Source organism: Sarcophilus harrisii, chromosome X (assembly GCF_902635505.1).
Source record: "Sarcophilus harrisii chromosome X, mSarHar1.11, whole genome shotgun sequence".
Classification (NCBI taxonomy): Eukaryota; Metazoa; Chordata; class Mammalia; order Dasyuromorphia; family Dasyuridae; genus Sarcophilus; species Sarcophilus harrisii.
The window spans coordinates 48,446,640-48,470,658 of record NC_045432.1 but is presented as its reverse complement, the minus strand read 5'-3'; the positions used below and the strand labels follow the sequence as shown (position 1 = coordinate 48,470,658).

The window sequence follows — 24,019 nt, the reverse complement described above, 5'->3', positions numbered from 1 at the left end:
CCCTACAGCTGGACTTTTTTTTACAGAGTATGAGCCAAAATTCAACTTTGACCCTTTCCCCAAAGACTTCTCTCAAAAGTGACTTATCTTGGAGATAACTGGTATTGAGAAAATTTGTAGCATACTTGTTGGATATTCTTCTCTTTTCCAACTCATGAATCTTTAGCACATCTGATAGGAGGAAAAATATGGTTCAGTTCTACCCATGGAGGACGAACTTGTCATTTGCCTCATCTTTAGTCCCATTTTGTTTGGGGATTACCACTTATTGCAAAGAAATAGTCCTTTTCTTTTCTCTTTTCTTGTCTCCTCTTTTTCTTTCTTTCCTTTTTTGTGATTTTGCTAATGGTTTTATTCAGACATTTATTAAGTGCTTACTATTTAAATGTTGGAAATACAAAAAGAAAGCGAATCCTTGCCCTTGAGTGGTTTATATTCTAATATATGGAAGAGACATTCACGTAAATAAGTAAATACAAGATGGATATGGAACAGGCAGAGTGTAGAGGGGGAAGGCAGATGGAGACTCAGTGACGGACCTCATTCAGAATATGGTATTTGAGCAAATTCTTGAAGGAAGCTAAGAGGTAGAGGTGAGGAAGGAGAAATATTCAAAGCATTGAGGGACCCGGCAATACAAAGATTGGGAGAATATTGAAAAGATAAGAAAGGGGCCAGGATGTGAAGAAAGGACAGAGGTATTGCTCTCTAATCCTGAAGTTGCCAGGGACCCCCTAGGGTATGGGTAAATTTGCTTTGGCAAGTGGATGAGAGGATGGATCTGAGCGAGGGTAGAGAGTTTCTGGCCAGGGACATCAGGTCGGCCAAATCATTTACACGATCAACAGCAGACGAAGATGAGCTGAAAGCTAGATATAACAATCTCTTACTGCTCAAATTCTGTAAATCGATAATTTTGTATGACCTGTAAATGATGTAATAAATGGCCTCTGGTAGAAAAAAAAGTCTTCCCAGCCCTGGATTAGAGGAGAGACTTGGAAGGAGGAACATGGAAAGCTACTGCAGTAATCTAAGCAGGACTAGATAAGGTTAGGAACTATGATGGTGTATTTTTGAGTAGAAAAGAAATGGAAGAAATGTTGTGGAAATGGAAATGACGAGGTCTGGCAACTATCATCTTTTTATTAATCTCACAATGTGGCCAATAGGTACAGAAGGGTCAAGTGTGATTGTTTCTTTTTGCACACCTTTGATCACAGTATTAATATAATCTTCCATCTATGTTTTCTTCGCAGGGACACATGGGGTGAAAAAGTGAAGAGTTGAGGATGAAGCTGATATTGGGAAGCTGAAGCTGTGGGACTGGAGAGATGTCAGTGCCCTTGACAGTAACTGAAAGGTATGGAAGATGGATGGGCTTGAGGAGGAAGTTAATATGTTCTGTTTGGGACCTTTGGAGTTTGAGATGCCTATGGGATATCTAGGTCAAAATATCCAGGAGCTATTATAGGACTGGAGTTCAAGATGTGAGATTGAGTTGTACAGTCTTCTTACAGATCTGAGATCCATATCTATGATTAGTTCATCAAGTGAGAGGCTGTAGAGAATAGAGGGCCAAGGATAGAGCGGTTGTTCATGGTTAGCTGACACCGATAAAGGTTCAGCCAACAAGAAGGAGATGGAGTAGTCTGGGAGGAGGAAATGAGGAAAGAACAGGCTTGTGAAAACCCAGATATGAAAGTAACCAGGAGAGATGCTGCAAAGGGGTCAAGAAGGATGAAGATTAAATTAGATGTGGAAATCAAAAGACCGTTGGTAACATTGGAGAGGATGGTTTCAAATGATGATACAGCAAGTCAGACTTCACAGAGTTTATAGAAAAATGAGAAAAAATGGATACCATCATTAGCTACTATTTCTAAAAAATGGTACAGAAATAAGGTGAGGTTCACTGTGACCAAGAGTGAGTGTAAATCCCTATTTTGAATTTTTTTTACCAACTTCTTGCCAAACCTTTTTATCCCTGTTGTTCTAATGTCATGATGTGACTGATGGGTGACTTATACTAGGTATAGAAGGGTCAACTCTTAATTTTTCTTTTTTCTCACACTACTGTTATTTCAATCTTTGGTTTCTTTGATGCAATCTTTTAAAGTCATTTGTTCCTTCTGTAAAAGTTTGGGATTTTTATTGATATCTTTTGTTTATATATCACTTATATCCCCCTTTGTATATCTCTCTCTCTCTCTGAGAGCCATCCCTAATAATAATGGCTAAAAGAGAGAAAACGATATTTCACCAAATTTTACCAACACCTTGCCTAAGTGTTGGCATTGGCAATAGTGTTTCAAGTCCATACTGCTATACTTCCCTGAAGGATGCCTTTTATATTTCTTCGTTGGGGTCAAGATGGTGATTATAATATAGCGGCATTCTGGTAAAATGTTTATTTCCATTTCCCTCATTGTTTCTTTGGTTCTTTTTATTTCATGGTGTGGAAGTTCACAGAGGTCTTACCCGTGTTTCTCTGTACTTATCTTGTCATCAGTTTTCTTGGGGAATATGCCTAGCAGAGGAATTTTTTTTTTAAAATAATGGTCATTTGGTGATGATGCAGTATGCAGTAGTGTGTCTGTCTTTGCACAGTTTCCTTAACATTGATTATTTTCATCTTTTTTGCTACTTATGCCGACCTGCTGGATGTGAGGTGAAACCTCCAAGTTGTTCTGATTTGTATTTCTGTCATTATTAGTGATCTGGAACATTCTTTCCGGTGGTTGCTAACAGTGTGTAATTCTTTTGAAAAATGATTGTTCCCATTCATGAACCAGTTATTTCCTGATGATAATGGAGCTAAAACTACCCAGTCTCATCTGTAAATCCATTGTCCATCCCTCTACCTTCCCTCAGGATATCTCTATGACACGTGACGGACCCTGCCACTTTTTAGCAGTAAAAATGCCTGCGTCAATTTGGCAAATATCAGTAAAGTATAATTTTACTTATTTTTAAGGAAAATTGAAAAAGTTCTGATATTTTCTTCCCACATTCCCTAATATGTAAGACATCTTCTTTAGACACCAGTAGAACAATTGGCTTACAAGGTCCTTCTAGCTCTGTGATTTTGTGGCTTCTGATCATAACACTAGGCAGAACTGAAAATGGCAAGTGTTCCCAATAAATGATTTTAAGAGGACAAAAGAACCTCATTAATGTTCCCTGGAGTTTTAGTTCCTGACTGTTGTTTTGCCACTTGGGAAAATCTGCCAAGTTGAGCATGTCCATTGATGAGGCTGAGGCCAGTAGCTGCTGGTAGGTCACGTGCTGCTCAGAATGTAGCGAATGCAGTATCATCAAAAGTATAAAGGATGGTGAACATTTGAATTTCATCATCCTTTACGCACCTGCTCTCCGCAAGACACTATGCTAGGTACTGGGCATCCAAAGACAAAAGCAAACCTTTCTCTTCAAGGCACCAATTCTGTTGGGGCAAGCCAAGGTTTTTAGAAATAAGAAAATAAAAAGTTCAGGGATGGAGAGTATTAACTGGGGGAGGAGGATGGGGAAACTTACCAAAGTCTTATAGAGGAAGTGAGCTGTTGAGTACTGGAGGGAGATTAGGAGCCAAGGAGATTTAGCCAAAGAAAGAGTAAGCTTAAGAGGAGAGCAGTGATTGCCTTTAAGAATTTGAAGGGGAAAGTATTTGGAGAGGGAATATATTTGTCTACTCGGTCTCGGAGGGCAGAATCAGTCGCAGAGAGGCAAATGGGCTCACTGTCAAGTAAACCATTCTGATAATTGCAGCCTGAACAAGTCCAAGCAAAGGCCAGAAATCACAGCAAGGAATGTATTTTGTGGTGATCCTCATTCTTTGTAGTGTATGTTATGAAGTCCAAACCGAGACTGAGGACAAGATTACTTCATGGGAGATTAACCAACGCATACTTGAGCTAGGACTCAAAAAGTATATTATAGCCACAAGATCCATGCCCAGCATCGCTCTGAGCCACTGGGTCACTCTTCCTACCCCAACGATAGAGGGAGAATGTCTTTGGAAGAAGGGGAGGAGGGAGATTTTCTTGCCTTTCTAAAAATTATCGGGCATCATCACATCAACACCACCGGTCATTTCTTTAACACTTTAACACGGCCAGTGTTTATAACTATTACCTCATTTCGGCTTCACGACCCTATCGGGGAAGGACCTCCAGGTCATAGTCTTACAGATGTGGAAACTTGAGACTTTGTGAATTTGCTTCAAGTCACATAGTTAAGACATGTGAGGGTGGGATTGGAACCCAGATCTTCCTGACAGTACCTTCAGCTCTTTTGCCACCATGGCATATTTCCCTTTCCCTTAATAGGATAACCTGGGTGATGACGCTTGTAGCATCACTGGGCCATGCTCCCCAGCTGCTGGCTGCCCATGCAGTTTGTATGACTTTCATAAGGCACCAGACTGAATTGAAACACTAAGAAAAATTCCAGGGCCTTAATGAAGAAATACTCACCCACACACAGGGTCTCAGGGCCTGGATCTTCGGTTATTTGTAATGGTTCAGTAGAGAAGAAGGGCATGAAGGTACTGGTAACTGGAGAAAGAAAAACACATGAATTGGTGTCCCTGGCTCCAAGTTCACCCCGCTCCAATCCAATCCATTCTCCTCTCCGTGGCTGTTCAAGTGATGTTCTATAGTTCATGTTTGACCATGGTAACGCCTCACTAAACTTCTGGGCTTCCCTACTACTTGTAGGAATAAATAGAAATGAAATTATTTATTTAGCATTTTGAATCCTTTACAATCTCCCGACCTACCTTTATAGCTTTGATTACACATTACTGCCCCTCATATACCCTTCTCATTATGCCTCACACATGATCTTCAATCTCTTCTCTCTGTGCCTTTGTATTGGCTGGCCTCCTACCTGTGAGATTCAGCCTGAGCACCACCTATAAGAAGCCCTCTTGGATCCCCCTAGCTGCTAGAGCCAAGCCCCTCCCCCATCTTCACCATAACTTTGTATTCATTTTGTATGAATTTATGTATCACCATTTGCTACAGTCATCTCCCTAGTTATACTTAATGTCTCTAAGGGCAGGTGCTGCCTTATTGTGCTATTTGTGTCTCCTTCACCTGACACAGAGCAGGAGCCTTATATATTCTTTATGATTCGTGGATGGATCACTGGAACTGCCAGAGTTAATGACATGCCCTCTGTATTTGGCATCAAATATACATTTCTTCCTTGTGGAACCCAGGAGTAGTGTTGGGGTATAGGATCGGTATAGTTAGAAAGAAGGGGTAGGATGAGAAGGCCAGTTGGTGGAAAACTGTAGTAGACAAGGATATAGACTGCCTGTTAAGGGAAGGGATTCAGAGGATATTAGCTCAGGGCTTCAGGCCTGGGCCCAAGTGCTTCTGTGTATACTCCAGGGCTTTTAAGGTAGCAATGAGCATTAAGTATGGTTCCTCAGTTGAGCCTTATAGCGTCCCTGGACAGCAGCTACTTGTAGACTTTATCCTCATGTATAGATGAGGAAATTGAAGTCAAGAGAGGAAAGGTTGGCTTTCTTATTAACCTATGGTTAGTAAACATCCAAGGTCTTATTTCACCCCAGAGAAAGAGCTCCTTGCCTTCTAAGTCTAGGCTGCTACTCTTGATCTCTGTCCAAAGCATTTTTCTCTCTAAGGTCAAAACTTCTTAGTCCCATCTCCCGTGCACATGGCGTCTCTAGCTGTAACTAAAGATGCTGAGTGCCGAGCTTGACCCGTGACACAAAAGTTAGAAATATGGGCTTCTTAGCAGTGAATGTCATGTGAGCTTGATGTTCAGCACCTAAATTAGATGCTTCAAATACTAGCCCCATCTTATGGATGAGGAAACAGGCTCAGGTTCTGACTTGCTCATGGTCACAAAGCTTGACAGTCAGAGGTCCAATTTGTACTCAGGTCAGGCAGTTCTAACTCCATTCACAGCATTCTGTTCATTAGGACTCTTTCTACCATGTTTGGGTCACTCTTCACATGCAGTGATCATCGATGCCATTCAAATGACTCCCATCTACAACTAAGATATGAAGCTGAAAACCCTTAGAAAGAAAAGTTCAAAAGGACTCTATGAAGAAAGGTTTACATACCATCTTGTTGGGTAATACTGTCTTCTAGAGATTGGACTGGTTCGAGACCATACAGCGATGTGCCTGTTTCTGTCAGAAGGGAAAAAAGGGGTCACAACCTATGGACCACTGCTGCAGCCTTCAACAATAGCTGGTCTCCCAGCAGGAGCTGGGGACATGTGGGGGGGGGGGTCATACCTTCTGCACTGTTTTCAGTGGTATAATCTTGACACTCGCTCATTGTGGTTTCAGAAGCAGGCTGGTTTATTGATTCGAGGGGGGCTAGGAGTATCAGAAGAGAGAGAAAAAGTACCTTGAGAAACAAATATACAGTCTCTGCCTACTCAAATAGAGGCTAATGAAAGGCATTCAGAGCTTTTCCTGAGGCAGCATGATAACAGCAGAAAGTAAGAGAGCTGGTCTTGAGATGGCTTCTGAGCTATTCTAGCTGGGGCAGGAAGAGAATTATTTGATTAGATATTAGAATGGACCTCCAGCAAAGGCCATCGAGTCCAATCACCTCATTTCAGAGAGAAACAGACCGAAGCCCAGGGAGACGAAATGATTTGCCGTCATCCGCAAGGTCCTCATGCTTCTCGCCTGAATGCTGGCGGTGGCATCCCCGTTGCTCTCTCAACTTCGTCATCCCCTTTTCCTATCCAAATTCCATATAGCCACCCAATTAGTTGTTGTAAAAGCCAAATCTGACCTCTTTAGTTGTTTCCAACTCAAGAGCTTTTTCAGTGGTTCCCTACTGCCTCCAAGGCAAAATACAGACTAGTTTGGCACTTAAAGCCCTCTGCATTCTGGTTGGTTGCACTAAGTTATGTTGAAGTGAAAAGAGTACTAGACCTGGAGTGAGGAAGATCTTTTAAATCTGGCCTCAGATACTTGCTAGCTGTGTGACCCTGGCAAGTCACTTTATCCTGTTGCCTCAGTACATTTGTGGAAGTGGTCTCCCATTTTTCCTATGCACTCTCACTCTGCCTCACTGAATCCCTACTTTCCTTCCAAGGATAGCTGGGGACATTCAATAATATCATAGGCATCAATTTCAAAACTGATTTCAGAAACTATGTAGTTCAACCCCTTCATTTAACAGAGGAGGAAACTGAGGCCCAGGGAAGTGCCGTGGCTGGTCTAAGTTTACCCAGAGGGCCCCGGATCTATTGCTTGGAGTCCATGTAGTCCAAGCCAGAATCTCTTCACTACTATTCTCTAATATGACTCACAGTCAGTATTTTTGTTCAGCAACCAATTTTCCCATCCTATCTTTCCTCTCTTTCTCTCTCCCCAATGAAATAAGGCAGATGGGGATGCCAGGATGCAGCTGGTTAGCTGCTTGCCTGGGACAGAAGCATCAGAGGTGCCACCGGAAGCCAGGTTCAGGATTGCATTGGGTGCACTTTCCAAGCATCATGCTGCCTCCCATGCTCTTCTGCAGATCTCATCAAGTCTCTCCAGTCCACAAGCCAACTTGCTATGATCTATCATGCATTTCCAACAACTCCCTTATTGCAACAGAAAGCCAGGAGAGAAACATCTGAGGAGCTCAAGAATAAGATGCTCACCTTGATGAAGTTCTTGCAAAGAATGTGTTTGCACTGTACCAAGAGAATATATGGGTATATATGATGCTGTCAGAAGACAAGGGACAAAAAAAGTGAGCAGAGAATCAAAGAACATTTGTTAAGCTCCTACTTATGTGTCAGGCACTGTATGCAAAAAAAAAAAATTGGTGGGTTAATGAGTTAGCCCCAAACAAGGAACTTTGTTGTAGAGCAGGGATTATCAATATTTGGGCTCGTGACTTTTTAAAAAATCAGTTTTATTGGCACTTTTTTGTTTTATACAGCATGTTCCAAAAATCTTAGTGCAGTTTTAGGTTTTAATGATTGAAAATTGCACTAAGGTTTTAGGGACATCCTGTGTTACTTTTGGTTCTGGATACTTCCCCTGTTTTACCTCCTACCTTGGACCTTCCCTTATAACAAAGAAACACAGAAATTCTTTGAGTTCAGGCACTATTGGATTTTTGTTGGTCTTGTTATTCCCAAATACTACGGGTGCTCAATAAGTGCTTGTCAATTAAGCCAAAATCAGTAACAAAAACCCAGCAGATAAAGTAACCATGTGGGTATCGTATGCAACATTCTTGCCTTTGTAATTCCCTCCCTCTCTGCCAAGAGGAGAGGGGATTCCTTTGGGGCCATTGCTGGTTTTGGAATTACTTAGAATCACGTTTCCCTCAGTGATGTTTTCATGCATCTTACTATAGTTTAAAAAACAAACACTCTTTCACTATCATTCCCATTTACTAATCTACACTCGATTTCTACAAACTGCTTTCTCATTTTCCCAGTAGTTCTTATTGTTCTTGGGTTTATCAAATGCTAACTTGCCATTTTCACTTTGGTTCTTATTTTTGCAAATCTATTGAGTAACTGCATTGGTCGACGTGGACATATTATTTAAATAAGTACAAACAGACCTCATAATAGAGTTTGATGTCTGTTAATGCGAGGCCCCTCTTTATTTCCCCCATTCCTTTTTCTGATTTCTAGATTCTACACCTTTTGTGTCTCTAGCTACATTGTTGTTATTTTGTTCAGTTCTAAAACGTATTTCCTTGGTCATTTGATTGGTGTGGTATTAAATTTCTGAATTAATTTGGGTAATATTTTTATCATATTTGTACAGCCTAACCATGGCCACTTAATACCTTTTTAGCTAGTCATTTGCGTTTATTTCACTCATGTTTTGTAATGACAGAACTGTGCCATTAAATAGAGCCTTAAGTGCCTTGAGGGTAAAGACTCCTATTTGTCTCGAGTACTTGGCACACTTGAATGAATGCTTGTCGATTTATGTTTGTAGAAGGTTAACTCTCAGATAATTTATACATTCTGTAGTTACTCTGAACATGATTTCTTTGGTTTTGATAGTTGTATATCAAAATGCTGGCGAATTTTTGTAAGTTAACCTATGTGTTGCACCAATACTAAAGCTATTAACTGACACGATTAATTTTTTTTTGTTTGTTTTTAATTCTCTGGGATTTTCTAAGCACACTCTTTTTGTATCCTCAGATACTGATACATTTGTCTCTTGGCCAATATTTACGCCTTTTCCATTCACATGTTTGCTGCTATTGCCAGCATTTCTAGAATTATGACAAAGAGGGGTGACGATGAGGATATTTCTAGTGTTTCTGCAGTACAAATTAGTACTGCCTCTTGGTTTTAGAGATGCTTTTGATTGCCTTTAAAGATGGTCTATCCCTTTTGCATAGTTTTGTAGATCCTGTGAGAGCAGGATCATTTGGCTTTAGTGCATTTCTGGGATGGGAGGAGAAGTGAATTTAAAGAAGGGAGGTGAGAACGGAGAAGTAGTCATCATTAAATTTGTTAACAAAAATGTAATATTTCCTCCTGGGCTAGAAGATAAAGGTATCAACCCAATGATGGTCACCATGGGTCATTTTCCTAAGCAAGTAGTCAAGGAGAAGAGACTAGAAAGAACTCAAAGTTCACAAAGCGCCTTAGACACATTATTTCATTTAAGCTTAGTCCTAAAAGGTAAGTGGCATTATTCTTTTTTTTATTTTACAGATGAGGAAACTGAGTTTTAGCTAATTTAGAGGATTTTACTCAGTCACATGTTAGAGGTGAGATCTGAAACAATGCCTTCCTAACTTCGACTAGCATTTAACCCACTGTCCCCAGTTAGCTGCCCATTTATAAAGGGGATCTAGACCCCAGCTTCTTAAACTGTGAAATTATTTATTATCAGTAAATGTTTGGATTGTATACCTATTTTATGTACCTGTGCATCTGGAATCATGTAAAAGTTTCTAGGACAAAAATGGGTCACGAATGGGAAAAGTTTGACAAGCCCTGCTTTAGATGAGCATGTTCCCCAAATAATCGGGCCATCTTCCATGTGCAAGGGTTGTCGGTGCAATTCAGACAATTTCCATACCTTTTGAGGTTATGAATTCAAATCCTTCCAGAGCACCTCTAGTGGTTGAATAAAATACTCACCAACAGGCTGATTTTCCTTATCTTGAAGAACAGGTGTTTCCACTGTCCCAACTGAGTATAAAGTTGTATAGGAGCCTGCTAAAGAAAGGAGAATCATCTTAGATACATCATGGTCTGATTTCCCTCTTGTCTTAGCTTGAATAAGGGATTTTAGCCATAGCAAGATGTGCACACGCTTTTTGGATGGCTTGGGAGACCTGGTATCTTTGCATAAAGTTTAGGTTCGGTCACAGACCCAGAAGCATTCTGGCTTCTTGTCATGTGGGATATGTACAGTGAGTGTGGTTAGAGAAGTGAGATGGGAGAACCGGTTGTTGGAACATAATGGCAAACAGTCATAATAATGGAGTAAAACACTCCATGAATTGAAATGGTAAGACAACAATAATTGGCGTAAAGATGGGAGTTTAAAATTTGTAACAACGACAAAAAGAAGCAGTGACTTTATATACATTGTCTGCTTTGAGCCTCATAATGGCCTTGTGAGGTAGGTAGGTACTCTGAATCACATTATCCCCGTTCCACAGAGGTGAGTAGTGGGCCTCAGAGTTATCAGAGGACAGATTTGTTCCCAGACCTTTCCGACTCCATGCCCTGCTTCTAGTCTCCCCACTTAGGGCACCTTGTGAAAAATGCCTGGAGAATGCAGGGAATGGTGTCTGTTCAGTGCTCATAGTGGGATTTACCTGATTTCTATGAACTGTGAGGCTGTCAATGAAAACTTTAAAAAGAAGTCTGGGGGCTCCCCCTGTAAGGGAAACCTTACCTGAATGCAGGATGTCTTTTCCCTGCAAAGTATATGTTTGTATTGGGTCAGTGGTGTATACAGGGTCATATGTGACTGTAAACAGAAAAAAAAAGCACATGGAAAAGAGGCTCACAGTGCATAGAGACTGGCCCAGCCTCTCTTCTCCGTGGATTGAAAACTTTATCACCCGCAAGAAGTTGAGGCTGCATCAGCAACTTGATAGTCACCGGGGAGCCAAGGGCAAGTCTCCCTTACTGCACTATGGGGAGGAATTGGAGAAGGTACTAGAGGCCTGGTCTAGAAGAGAAAGCAAATGCTTTCTTTATTTGCCAAGGTTGGAGGGCTGAGACTACAAAGTCTAACCCGTAAGCTTGACTGAGTGCCAGACAATAATTCTCAACCATATCATTCAAGAGACGGTTTGTGAATCTCTAGAAAAGAAAGCAGCGAGCACCAACAACCCAAACCATTCTGACTTTATCAAGAGCGGCTCATGGCTGACTGAAGTTATCCTCACTAAAAAGGTAAAAATAAGGAGAAAGCTCCATAATGTAGTTTTACTAGATTTGAGCAAAATGTATGAAACTCTGTCTCGGGTTATTCTGGTGGAGGAGAGGGTGAGCTGTGGGCTTGTTAGATTCAGACTTCTTACCTTGAGGAGTGTCTCACTGTCAACTTGAAAGAACTTTAGTAGTATGGTATGGTGATCTCTGCTTGGCCCTGTGCTGTTACGGATTGTTTTTGATGACTTATTTAAGAGACCCCACGTCTGCAGATGACACAAAGCTAGAAGGCTTATCTACCTGCCATAACGTCTGGATGGCAGACTTGGGATATGGCCTGTCCATAGTCTATGGGCTATCAGAGTCATTGAATCAGTAACTGACATTTCTATGGTACTTGAAAGCTTACAAAAAAGCTTCAACTCATTCGAGGTCCGTCCTATGGATCATGTTAACCTCCTCTTAAAGAGGAGGATGCCGAGACTAGGACAGAATATGACTTGCCCATGGTCATGGCTGGGAATTATCAAAGGAGAGCAGGGAGCCCACATCTCCCTGGCTGACGGTCTTAGTGAAGGCCAAGTCACCTCCCCTTTTAGGGCCATCTTTCCATCCCAACCGAGCCATCATGCACATATAGTGGCCATAGATGTAATTCACATTACTTCCATACATTGCTAAGGTTTATAGCAAAATCTTTAGAACTGACATTTTTCACTTGGGTTCTATGACCTTGCTTTTAAAAAGCATTTCAAAAAACTGAATGGATGTCCATCAGTTGGAGAATGGCTGAATAAATTGTGGTATATGAATATTATGGAATATTACTGTTCTGTAAGAAATGACCAACAGGATGATTTCAGAAAGGCCTGGAGAGATTTACATGAACTGATGCTGAGTGAAATGAGCAGGACCAGGAGATCATTATATACTTCAACAACAATACTATATGATGACCAGTTCTGATGGACCTGGCCATCCTCAGCAACGAGATCAACCAATGCTTCCAATGGAGCAGTAATGAACTGAACCAGCTACGCCCAGAGAAAGAACTCTGGGTGATGACTAAAAACCATTACATTGAATTCCCAATCCCTATATTTATGCCCACCTGCATTTTTGATTTCCTTCACAAGCTAATTGTACAATATTTCAGAGTCTGATTCTTTTTGTACAGCAAAATAACGTTTTGGTCATGTATACTTATTGTGTATCTAATTTATATTTTAATATATTTAACATCTACTGGTTATCCTGCCATGTAGGGGGGTAAGAGGTAAAAAATTGGAACAAGAGGTTTGTCAATTGTTAATGCTGTAAAGTTACCCATGCATATATCCTGTAAATAAAAGGCTATTAAATTAAAAAAAAAATCTTAAAAACAAAAACAAAAAAAAACAAACAAAAAAAAAGTGGAATGGAAAAAAAAAGCATTTCAAAAACATTTTTGATATACTTAGTTTCCTTTGAAATAAACATACTTTCTTTTATGCAGTTAAGAACCTAATTCCTAGAAAGGGGCCCCAGACTTCACTGGCCCAGTACCTGGCGGCTTGATGAAATCCTCACCTGTTTGCAGACTGTCCTTGTCTTGAATAGTAAGTGTTTGCACTGGGTCAGTGGTAAAGAAAGGTACATATGTGGCTGTAAAAAGAGATAGAGAAGAAAAAGCATGTGGGAAAGATACTCACATTGTAGGGGAGTGACAGTCTCTCTCTCGTACTATGGGGAGTAAAAGCCTAATCCCACAATGGAAACGAAGGCTTGTAGCCTTAGATTTGGTGTCACCTTGATGGTCCCTGGCTCATTAGCTCTTATGTAGAGGTGTCAGAGGAGAGCAATGGGTTGGCAGAGACATCCACTGTGAAGCACGACTCCCCAGACCGAAACAGAAACTCCAGCTTCCAGGGTCAGACTTCAGATGAGCCAAATACCAAAGCTGTGTGTTAGAACATGATTTCCTTTATTCTGCTTGGATGTTGGGCCTGTGAAGATGACCCTGAGAGCTCTCATTTCCCTGGTGCGTGAAAGTTTGCCAAGGCTCTCCTCATCATCACAATTTTGGACCCTGAATTCTTGGGCCTAAAGCTTCCACATTTTGTGTTTGGTGCCTTCCTGCAACTGAGTGAGGGAAGCACCACAGGTCTGATCATCCCCATTACAGAGTTGAGGAAATGGAGACTCAGGGCTTAAGTCACTTTCCCAGGATCAAACCTGAGACTATCCCCAAGCCTAGCACTTTATCCATTGTATTTGACTCCTCCTTCAATAACCCCTCACAGTCTTGATCAGGTCTTCTCTGTATAGAAGCGCATCGTTGTATTCCACTTATAGAGCACAAGTACACCTTCCTGGATCCACAATACTGGTGTTCCTAACAGGTGCTTTGTTGCTAGAAGGGCATGAGACTAAGTGATGTTGACTTTGGGCTTTCCCACGGATAGAGTTGGCCTTGGGTTCACATCTTCCCCTGACCCATACTGGCATCATTACCCTGGGCTTGTCACTAAAACTCTTGGCACTCTAGGCAACCTAAATGGTTTCAAGGAAGTTTCTTTGCCTGGCAGTTACCTATTCCAATGAGATCACAGGACCCATCCCTCTCTCTCATAATTCCAAGGTCCCTATTTTATCAAAGAGAACAATAGGATCCTGAGGGCCTCAGTGATTGTTTCTTGGAGATTTTAGCAGATCTCATGCATCTACTCGGCCTCTCAGATGCTGGCACATCTGGCATATCTGACACTCATCTCTCCAGGCAGTCCCACATCACCAGCTGGCTGCTAGATGGTTTCGCCCAGCTATTTCACAAACAGAGGAAACTTGGCAAAACACTTCTTTCCTTTCTCCTAACTTTCTTTTGTTTTTTGAAAATATCAGCATCCTTTCAGGCATCCAAGTTTCTCCCTTTGGAGACATCCTCAACTCCCAGTCTTCCATCACTCCCCACATCCAATGGGTCGTCATCAATTCTTCCTCCTCAGCTTGTCTGCTCTCTGTCATGTTTTGATTCGAGCCTTCATCACCTCTCACCTGACCTACTGCACTAGCTTCTTAAAAGTTCTCGCCTCCCTCAGTGTCTTCTCCTCTCTAAACTGTCCTCCACAAAGTTGCCCAGTTGATTTGGAAAAGTGCGCATTTTTCCATTTTTCAAGGAAATTCAGAGTCTCTTTCCTACCTTGTGGGAAGAATACAAATTCCTTATTTTGGCATCTGAAGCTCTTCCAAATCTGGCTCTAGTGTCTCTTTGCAGACCAATTTCACCTTATGGCCACTTCTGCTTAATAAATATGGACTATTCTCACACATCTCCTCTTCCCTTCGAGGGCCCCGTGGTGGACCTATCTCTCTATGGCCCCCTGGCTTGGAACTGCTGGGAGTCAGAGCAGGAGTCAAATCCGCAACATCTAAAAAAGCAAGTTCTAAAGCTCTCCCCCTCCTGCCCTCTGCTTTGTGCACAGTAGACATGACCTTTTCATCTTTCCTCCATGTTTCCATTTCTGCACGTGGAACATAGCACATAGCAAACGCTCGAATGATTACTGAATCGAATGTGATTATTTTGTCCACAGTTGTACAGCTAATAAATGTTGGAGTTGAGAGCAGAACGCGAGTTTTCTAGAATCCAGGTTCAGTATTCTAGCCACATTCTGCCTCACCAATAAGAAGGGGGAATCTGAGTGAAAAGCCTTTCAGGCCATTGTGCTGGCATTGTATTCTGCAGATCTTGGCTCCCAAATACAGCTATAACATGAAACAAAACCTATAGAGAGAAAACAGACAATTGCATTCTAAAGATAAACTCACCCACGCTCTGATTGTCTTTGCCTTGATAAGGTTGGATTTCCATTGTGCTGAAGGAATTTACAGGTGCTGTGGCACCTGGGCCTAAGGGAGAGAAAGAGACCCATAAGCCAAAGGACATCTTTGGGGTGGAGCCTGTTCCCCATCAGGAGTGGCAGAATCTGGGGAATTGTCCTTTTTTCAGATGATAGGAACTCAGGGCTTTTCACCACAGGCCAGATTTCAAATATGTTTTCCAGGGGCCCAGAGGGTCTGGCGATCAAAGACCTGGCTTTATACAGCTGCTCTTTAAGGTTGGCAGAGAATATCCTGTAGGTCACCTCATCTGAGCTTCATGACCCACTTGGGAGATAGTGATTTACAGGCATCATCCCCATTTTATAGACCAGCAAAGGGAGGCAAAAAGGCAAAAGTATCATCACTTGACTAGGTAAGCTTCCAAGGCTGAGTTCCAACTCGCGTCTTCCCACTTATGAGGCTGACACTTCATCCGCTATGCCAAACTGCCACCCTGAGGTCATTTTCTGTACAGAAAAACCTGTTGGTCAGGTTGCTTTTGGCAGATGAAATTGTGTACGTGTATTTGGATAACAGGATGCCCAGGTGGTGTGGTAGTATATGGAACTCCGGGCTTGGAATTGAAAAAACTTATCTTTCTGAGTTCAAATCTGATTTTCAGACTAGGCATGCCTTTGTGTCATCCCCAAATTCCCAATGCCAACTGTTCAGAATTCAATATGGTGGAAAGACTACAAGCTCTCTGTGGACTGTCACTGAGCTCTCTCCACATCCAACAAACGAAACGTGACGGCCATCGTGACACCTGACTGCCGAATGCAGAACACCTGTGGAGCAGACGGCCCTTGCCTGATCTGAACAGTGGCATCTTTTTCCCCATCCACCTGCACTCATTCCAACATAAAACCTTCCGAGGTCTCAGAAGCCCGGAGAACACCTACCTGAATGGCAAGCCAGGTCAGGGAATTTTTATTCCCAACTGCTCCTTTGGACTGCGGCGGGCTCTGAAAAAGATGAAGGTATTGAGCAGAAAATATGAGTTTCCAATTAAACATAATAACCACTGCTGAAATGTTCCTCCTCCCTGGTTTTCCAGGTGAGGAAACTCCCTTTCCCTATGCCAATTAGCATCGTGCTCTCGTGCTCCAGGTCACACAATATCAGAGATGGAAGGCTAGAAGGTATCTGAGAGGTCACATAGTCCAACTTCCTTACTTTAAAAATAAAGAAACAGAGCCCCCGAGGTGTTAAGGAACCTGAATAAGTCACAGAAGCATCAGGTAATAGAACTGGGAGATTCGAACCGGGGCCTTCTGGTTCCAAAGACTTCTACTATACCATAAGTCTAGTGACTTATGCAAGAAAAAGACAGTTGGGGCAAAAGACTGTGGTAGTGAGTCAAGTGATAGACATAGAATTGGAGGGGGGAGGCAGATGAAAAAGTCCTCCTCTGAGTTTCCTGGCACTAGTTCCGAAGGTAGACGATGCCGTAGAGTTTATCTTCCAGGGGAGGAAAAGAACAATCTAGAAGGGATCTCAGGCCCCAAAGCAGATGGCATCAGTGTTACAGGGCTGCCCGTGGTCAGGGAGATCTAGGCCCCAGTCCTGCCTCTGATTGTCTGGCTTTGTGAGGAGAGGGGATTAAGCATTTGTTCATCACCAATTATGTGCCAGCCACTGTGCTGGGCAGTAATGGGTGCTTTTGTACTTGAGGAAAGAGACCAACACATGTTTCATGACTTGTGTAGGACAGCCATCAAGTGTCAGAGGCCAGTTTTGAGTTCAAGGTTTCCATACTCAAGGCCCAGCATTCTGGCCACTGCCTGGCACGGGCCTCCTGGTGGCTCTAGATGTAACCCCCTGATGTACCCAGACAAGTCTCACTTGGAGACTGGTAGAAGGCCCTTGGTTGCCTATCTGTGTTAGTGAAGGGCACTTTTTAATCTGGACTTTGCTAGGTGGATGAGATCCCGGTTTAGGATAAAATAAAGAGCATCTTGACACCAGGTGGTCCTCCCATAGTCTGGCAATTCACCAAATATTTCCCCATAGGGTGGAGGTGGAGATAGTGTTTGAAGTTAACCAATCGGGAGCAGTGAGAGGCCCTTCCACCAATGAAAGGCAAGTTATGATTTTGTCTCCGGGCCATAAAACCACAGAATGACCTTTCCTAGACTTCCCGTGTCCTGTTTATATGATGCCAAAGCTTGGGCATGGTGGCCATCACAATGAGCTGGTTTGTTTTGTTTGTTTTGAATCTAGACTGCATGTTACTACTGGGCTTATATCCCAAAGAGATCATAAAGAAGGGAAAGGGACCTGTATGTGCACGAATGTTTGTGGCAGCCCTCTTTGTAGTGGCCAGAAACTGGAAACTGAGTGGACGCCCATCAGTTGGAGAATGGCTGAATAAATTGTGGTATATGAATATTATAGAATATTACTGTTCTGTAAGAAATGACCAACAGGATGAATTCAGAAAGGCCTGGAGAGACTTACACGAACTGATGCTGAGGGAAATGAGCAGGACCAGGAGATCATCATATACTTCAACAACAATACTATATGATGACCAGTTCTGATGGACCTGGCCATCCTCGGCAACGAGATCAACCAAATCATTTCCAATGGAGCAGCAATGAACTGAACCAGCTACACCCAGAGAAAGAACTCTGGGTGATGACTAAAAACCATTACATTGAATTCCCAATCCCTATATTTATGCGCACCTGCATTTTTGATTTCCTTCACAAGCTAATTGTACAATATTTCAGAGTCTGATTCTTTTTGGACAACAAAATGTTTTGGTCATGTATACTTATTGTGTATCTAATTTATATTTTAATATATTTAACATCTACTGGTCATCCTATCATCTGGGTAAGAGATGAAACATTGGAACAAGAGGTTTGGCAATTGTTAATGCTGTAAAGTTACCCATGCATATAACCTGTAAATAAAAGGCTATTAAATAAATAAATTTTAAAAAAAGAGAATCTAGACTGCAGACATCTTAATTTAGTGTCTGGGAACTTCTTAAAATTTTTGCAAAAAAGCATCTCCTGCTTCTTTTTTGATGTAATTGTTTTTGTTTGTCCCGTAATGCTTTAAAAACCATTGTTCGGAGAAGGGGTCCAGAGGCTTTCCCGGTGGGCCAGAGGGGTCTGGGACACACAAAAGATTGAGAAGCCCCGAAAAAACTTGCTAACCATTCTTGGCACAGACTTGGCATTGGGGCATCCTGCTCCATTACTAGCTTTGCCTCTTGGTGTTTCTTTTTACATAGAATCAGGTTACCAGGTAAGATGATTTTTCAAAAGGTCCTCTCCAGCTGGATGTCTAATTCTCTGGAGACAGTCTTTTTAAAAGTAGAAATCTGTGTTGGCATTCAAGACCCTTCACTATTTAGCTACACAATACTTCCCTCCCTTGGGTGTACTCCCACTCTTCTCAGTCCCCTGGACTGAACTTCTGGCTGGGCTGGCCTGGCCTTCATTTCTCCTTCCTGTCTGGCCCTCTCCGAGCTATACTTTGAGGCATTTGTTTGTCCATTTAATCACTCAGTCCAGCACTTCGAGAGCCTCTGAGCACCCTTTTTGTTCCAGGCACCATGTTAGGCGCTTAGTCTTTGTTCTCTAGGAGTTTGTATCCTACTGAGAGGTATGTGGGAAATCATAAGGAAATCCAAATCATGTTATAAGAGCACAATTGCTAATTAGGGGGAATCGGTGAAGGCTTCCCTTAGAGGGTGTCAGCTGAGCTAAATCTTGAAGGAAACTAAGGATTCGAAGAGGCTAAAGTGGAAGTGTGGGGTACAACTTTTGCAAAGGCATAAGGGTGGGAGACAAGATATCCCAAAGTAAAAATGGGAAATGGACTATAAAGTCAATGGGGGAAGTAATTACATCCTTCAACCTAGAATATCTTTCTTCCCTTCCCTTTTCCTCTGTGGCTACCCATTAGAAGCCATTATACCCCCCAAGAAAAATCAAAACCAAAAAACTCCCCATCACCAACAAAGGTTCCCACTTTTACATGAAGCCTTTCTTATCCCTATCCCTAAAATAAATATTTTGCGGTCATGTTTTTTTCTCTTGACATTTTGCCTAGCCATCCTTATTATTTTTACTTCCCTCTGCCTTTGATGGTGGTTATTTGTAAACTTGTCTCTCTCCCTCCCACCCAAACGCCCCCCGATTAGACCATAAGCTTCTTGGGAATCCATGCAAGTTGGTTTTTGTCTGGAGCCGATAGATTCTAATAAATTCCTACATCAAATATTTCCTCAATGTCTACCGGCATGCTTTAGTTCTCTAGGTCACCCTTAGATTAGGAGTTAGAGAGCAGAAACACTAGCAGAGGGAGCTTCCTCATTTGTGGCAATTCCCTCTCCCCTAGAAATCATGGGTCCGATTGTTGTTCCCATCCTTCAGGTGGAGTAAAAATGGTAATAAAAATGGTACTACCCGAATCTCAATTGTGGGTGGTGTGAGATGCTATGTGGTCTCATGAGGAGGTCTGAGCCCCTTCAACTGAAGGTTACCCTTCTCCCAAAGCTCAGAGCTGATAAAAAGAGAAGAAAGACAGGAGGAAACAGAGAGAGACAGTGGACACAGTGGAAGGGAGGCCGGACTTTACTTACCTGAGCAAGTCTCACCAGCCCCTTCAGCAACAAAGTGACGGTGTTGTAACTCCACGGTCCCTCAGGTCGCTTCTGCTTTTAGATGTGTGACCCTGGAAAAGGTTCACATGAGGGAACCGAAACAACAAGCTGAAGTAACAGTCCTGGAAAAAGACTGGGTCTCGTTGTTTTGACTTCAGCCAAGGGAACAGGCTTCAGTGCCTCTTAAGGAAGGCCATGGCGGAAGGGCACAGTTGAGGAAGGATGGAGAATTGTGGGTCATCAGTAGGGAAAGGTAGAAAGGCCAACCCGGAAGGAGAAGGCTTTTCCCCTTCTGTTCCCTGCCCCCAGCAGGGGGCGCTTGGCTTACTGTCCCCAGCAGAGATCCTCACTGCCTTTCCCTGGAAGCCTCCTCCCTCCCTCCTGCCCCTGCCCCTGCTGGGCCTGGGGCTTCACCTGGAGTTCTATGGAAAGGACCTTGTCCTGCAGGGATCTGAGGGGCCTTCAGCAACACAGAAAGGAAGGGGATCTGAAGAGCATCCCAAGGGAAAACCATGACAGCCAGTACTGGCTAATCAAGCTGCCCCTGGTGGGCCGAGCCTTGTAAGAAGGGCTTTTGAAATGTTCTCTCATTTTTGTCTTCAAAATAACTTGGGAAGGTAGAGACCCAACTCTGTCTCTTCTGTGACCTGGCCCACCCCCTCATTCTCAAAGGAGAAAAACAAGCCCAGAGAGAGGAAGATGCAGCTATAAAACCAGCCAGTTAGTGGCAGAGCCAGGATTCAAAATCAGGGTCTCCCAAAATCCAATCCCTGCACGATTGGGCAATCTGGTATTAAAATTCACAGTTTGCAAAGCACGTTGCCTCATCTCCACCTCACTGTGAATCTGTTCGATAGTTACTATTCTTTCTCATCACCATTTTGCAGATGAAGAAACTGAGAGGCCCAGGGAGAGGTAAGTGACTGGTAGAAACAGTGCCCTGTGCCTTTTTCAGATATCACATGACCTTGGCAAGTCACAAAATCTCTCAGCCTCCGTTCCCTCATCTCTGAAATGAGGATTCAAAATACTGCCTACCTTGCACAGTTCTTGCAGGATAAAATGATAAAATAGATGGAAAGCACTTTGGAAACTTGACAACCCCATCGTGAGCTGCTATCATTTCTTAAGATCACCTGTAACTGAGATCTGAACTCAAGTCCACCAAATTCAAATCCAACATACTGATTATCATTTATAGATTTTAGCATGACATAATAGAAGAGTGTTATTCAGGGGAAAAATGAAAAGGAAATAACAGGATAAAAGATGGAAAAACTTTACAAAAATAGTGAACACCCTGAAAAATTAGGTAGGAGCAATCAGAATTCAGTAACTCCATGAAACAACAAAAATATTAAAATGATGTCAAAGGTCCAAAAAGTTTAAAGAAAGATGTAAGGTGAGACTTTCTGTTAGAAAGAACTGACTGAGAAAACAAATCCGAGAGACATCATCTAAGAATCACTGCCTAAACAAAACACGTGACAAAAAAAGTCTTTTCCATATTTCAAAGAATCCCCAATAAAAACTGCCCAAGCCTATTAGAACTAGAGGACAAAGTGAAAACATATAGAGTGCACCGCTTACCTTCTAAAAGAAAGTCCGGATTGAAAAGAATCAGGGATATTAGAGCCCCCGAACCAGAGCTTCCAATTTAAAACAAAACAAGACATTCCATACCAAAAGCAGCCAGGAATAAAGAAAGCCACTTACCACAGTCATGATCAGAAAGACTATGCAACAATTACTATAAATGAAGAAGATCAAGGCTTACAGCCAAGACTAACTTGGCTCACAAAACTGAGTTTAGTCCAACAGGGTTAGAAAAATGGACCTCTAATACAAGAGAGAACTTTGAAACATTTGTTATCCGAAGATCAGGGCTGGATAGAATCCATAAATATAAACCCAGGAGACAAAAGAAACCTGGAAGTAAATTTGCTTTGCTTAATTATACTAATTAGATACATGAGTCAGCTTTTATCAGAAGAGGAGGGAATTGAGGAACTGAGAATAAGAAACAGTGGTAATAATGCAAAAATAAAAATTTAAAAAAATGTGTCCATGAAACCCTCTCCCCCCCCACAAAAATTATAATTTTAGAAAAGCCAAAATAAATTTAGAAGAGGATGCAGAAAAGGATATAGCATTGATATAATCTAGTTAAAGTTGATATTTCTTCAAAACAAATTATTTATGATCAATTCATGATTTGACATGCAACTTCTCTTTTTCTGTCCTATTTTGTATATGGAAATGTTCATATTTGCAAATAATTGTTAAGTTCATAATAAAATAAGAAATACAATTAGAGGGTTAGACTTCAGATTCCCTGAAGTCTCTGCCAGCTCCAAAAATTCGATGCTATCACAGTAATAATACAGACAAATTATTCATATGGTTCTCTAGATGCCTCACAAGTCTAACTAGATTGGCCCATTGTACCTACAACTCCAGAAGCAAAAATCACCTCAAAATCCTCTAAAATTAGAGGGGAAAGAGAGAGCTGGGAAAACTATTTATAGCAAATTTCTTTGCAAAAGGGTCTTATGGCCAATGTATGAGGAAGTGATTAATATTTATAAAACCAAGAGCTATTCCCCAGTAGCTAAATGGATAAAGTAAATGAACAGGTAATTTTTAAATGAAGAGATCCAAGCTATCAACAAACACTCAGAAGAAAAAAAAATGTTCTAAATCAATACTAATCAGAGAAATGTAAATTCAAGCAACTCAAGATTTACCTTATCTCCATCACATTGGCAAAGATGATCAAAAAAAGGACACTAACTAATGTTAGAGAGATTTTTAGATAAGTTAAATTCATACATTGTAGATCTGAAAACTGGTTCAGACGTTCTGGAGAGCAATTGGGAATTATGCCCCAAAATGATATGTTCTATAACCTCTTGACTGAGCAGCAGTATCAGTATTAGGCCGATCCTCCAAAGAGATCCAGAAAGAAGAGCAGGACTTTTATATGCAAAAATATTTATAGTAGGTCATTTCCAATGGCAAGTACCTAGAAACTCAGGACATGCCCATCGATCGCAAAATGTGTGAACAAATGATGACATGTATGTAGTAGAGTACTACTCTACTGTAAGAAATGATGGAGGCAGTTTCTAAGAAAACTGGGAAAACTTGTATCAGCTGATTGCTCACAGAACCTCTAGCAGATCAAGGAAAGTAATTTCTATAACAAGATCATAAAGACAAACAGCTTTCAAACACTATATAGAGGACTCTATGTTCCTACCTCTTGACAGAGAAGTAATGGACTTGGGGAACATAAGACTTTTTTTTTTATTATGGACAATGGGAAATTTGTTTTGCTTGACTTGACTTATACATTACAAAGGCTTTGTTTTTATTTCTTTTTTTTCCCCTTTCCCCTGGGGAGAGGTAAGAGGGAGTAGAGATAGATAACAAAGAGATGGCATGAGAGGACAAAAGATTGCTCAGTTCTGTGATTGGACATTTTTCTTGTATTTTGCTTTTGAATCGTAAAAGATGTTGGTTTTGTGTGGCTTTTTGTAATTTTCTTATTGGCAACTAATTGGCTCTTTCCTCTCTGTTTTGGGGCTTCCCTTCAAACTCATCTCATCCAGGTTCTGTCTGAAAAGTCTGAGACCTGTAAAAGGCATCCCCCTGTGGCCCAGCTGGTGATGGAACCCTGAGCAATTGCCCCTTTGGTCGTTATGCTTTCCCAGCTTAAAAGAATCCCTCAGAGTTTGTATGGTATTGATACACCTTTGGGAATTTGGGCTAAGCTCTTTGTCTTTATGGGCATCAGAGAAGGCTGTAATTCACTCATAGAGGGTATATTCTTTTCAGTCATCAGCATCCACATGCTAGGGACAAATAATACTCTGGTGACTCCCCAGAACGGGACAGATTGTCTCCTACATTGTTTCTCACATGGGCACCGGGAAGGATTTCGGCCTCTCTGTGGGGAGAGAAGTCCTAATTCCCAAGGGGAGGCTGACAGGAAAAACATCTCTAAGGGAACTTTCACATAACCAGTTCAATTCATTCATAGACTGGCAGATTGATTATCTGAGATCAAATGACGGAGGAATGAGAAAATGTGGACCGGTCCCTAATTTAATCTCCCACCAAACTGAGGTGTAGCATTTAGGCCTGACGTGTAGCTAT

The 24,019-nt window shown here is 41.8% G+C and overlaps 1 protein-coding gene across 1 annotated transcript in view; it reads right to left on the bottom strand.

The window, feature by feature from the left end:
- Positions 1 to 24,019, bottom strand: part of LOC100930391 (transcription factor YY2-like) — a 90,103-nt gene that overhangs the window by 14,472 nt on the left and 51,612 nt on the right. Inside the window, 8 exon segments of the mRNA XM_031945063.1 lie at positions 4,473 to 4,553; positions 6,101 to 6,169; positions 6,278 to 6,361; positions 7,651 to 7,716; positions 10,123 to 10,197; positions 10,889 to 10,963; positions 12,943 to 13,017; positions 15,181 to 15,261. Of these exon segments, the coding sequence (XP_031800923.1) occupies positions 4,473 to 4,553; positions 6,101 to 6,169; positions 6,278 to 6,361; positions 7,651 to 7,716; positions 10,123 to 10,197; positions 10,889 to 10,963; positions 12,943 to 13,017; positions 15,181 to 15,261 (606 nt within the window).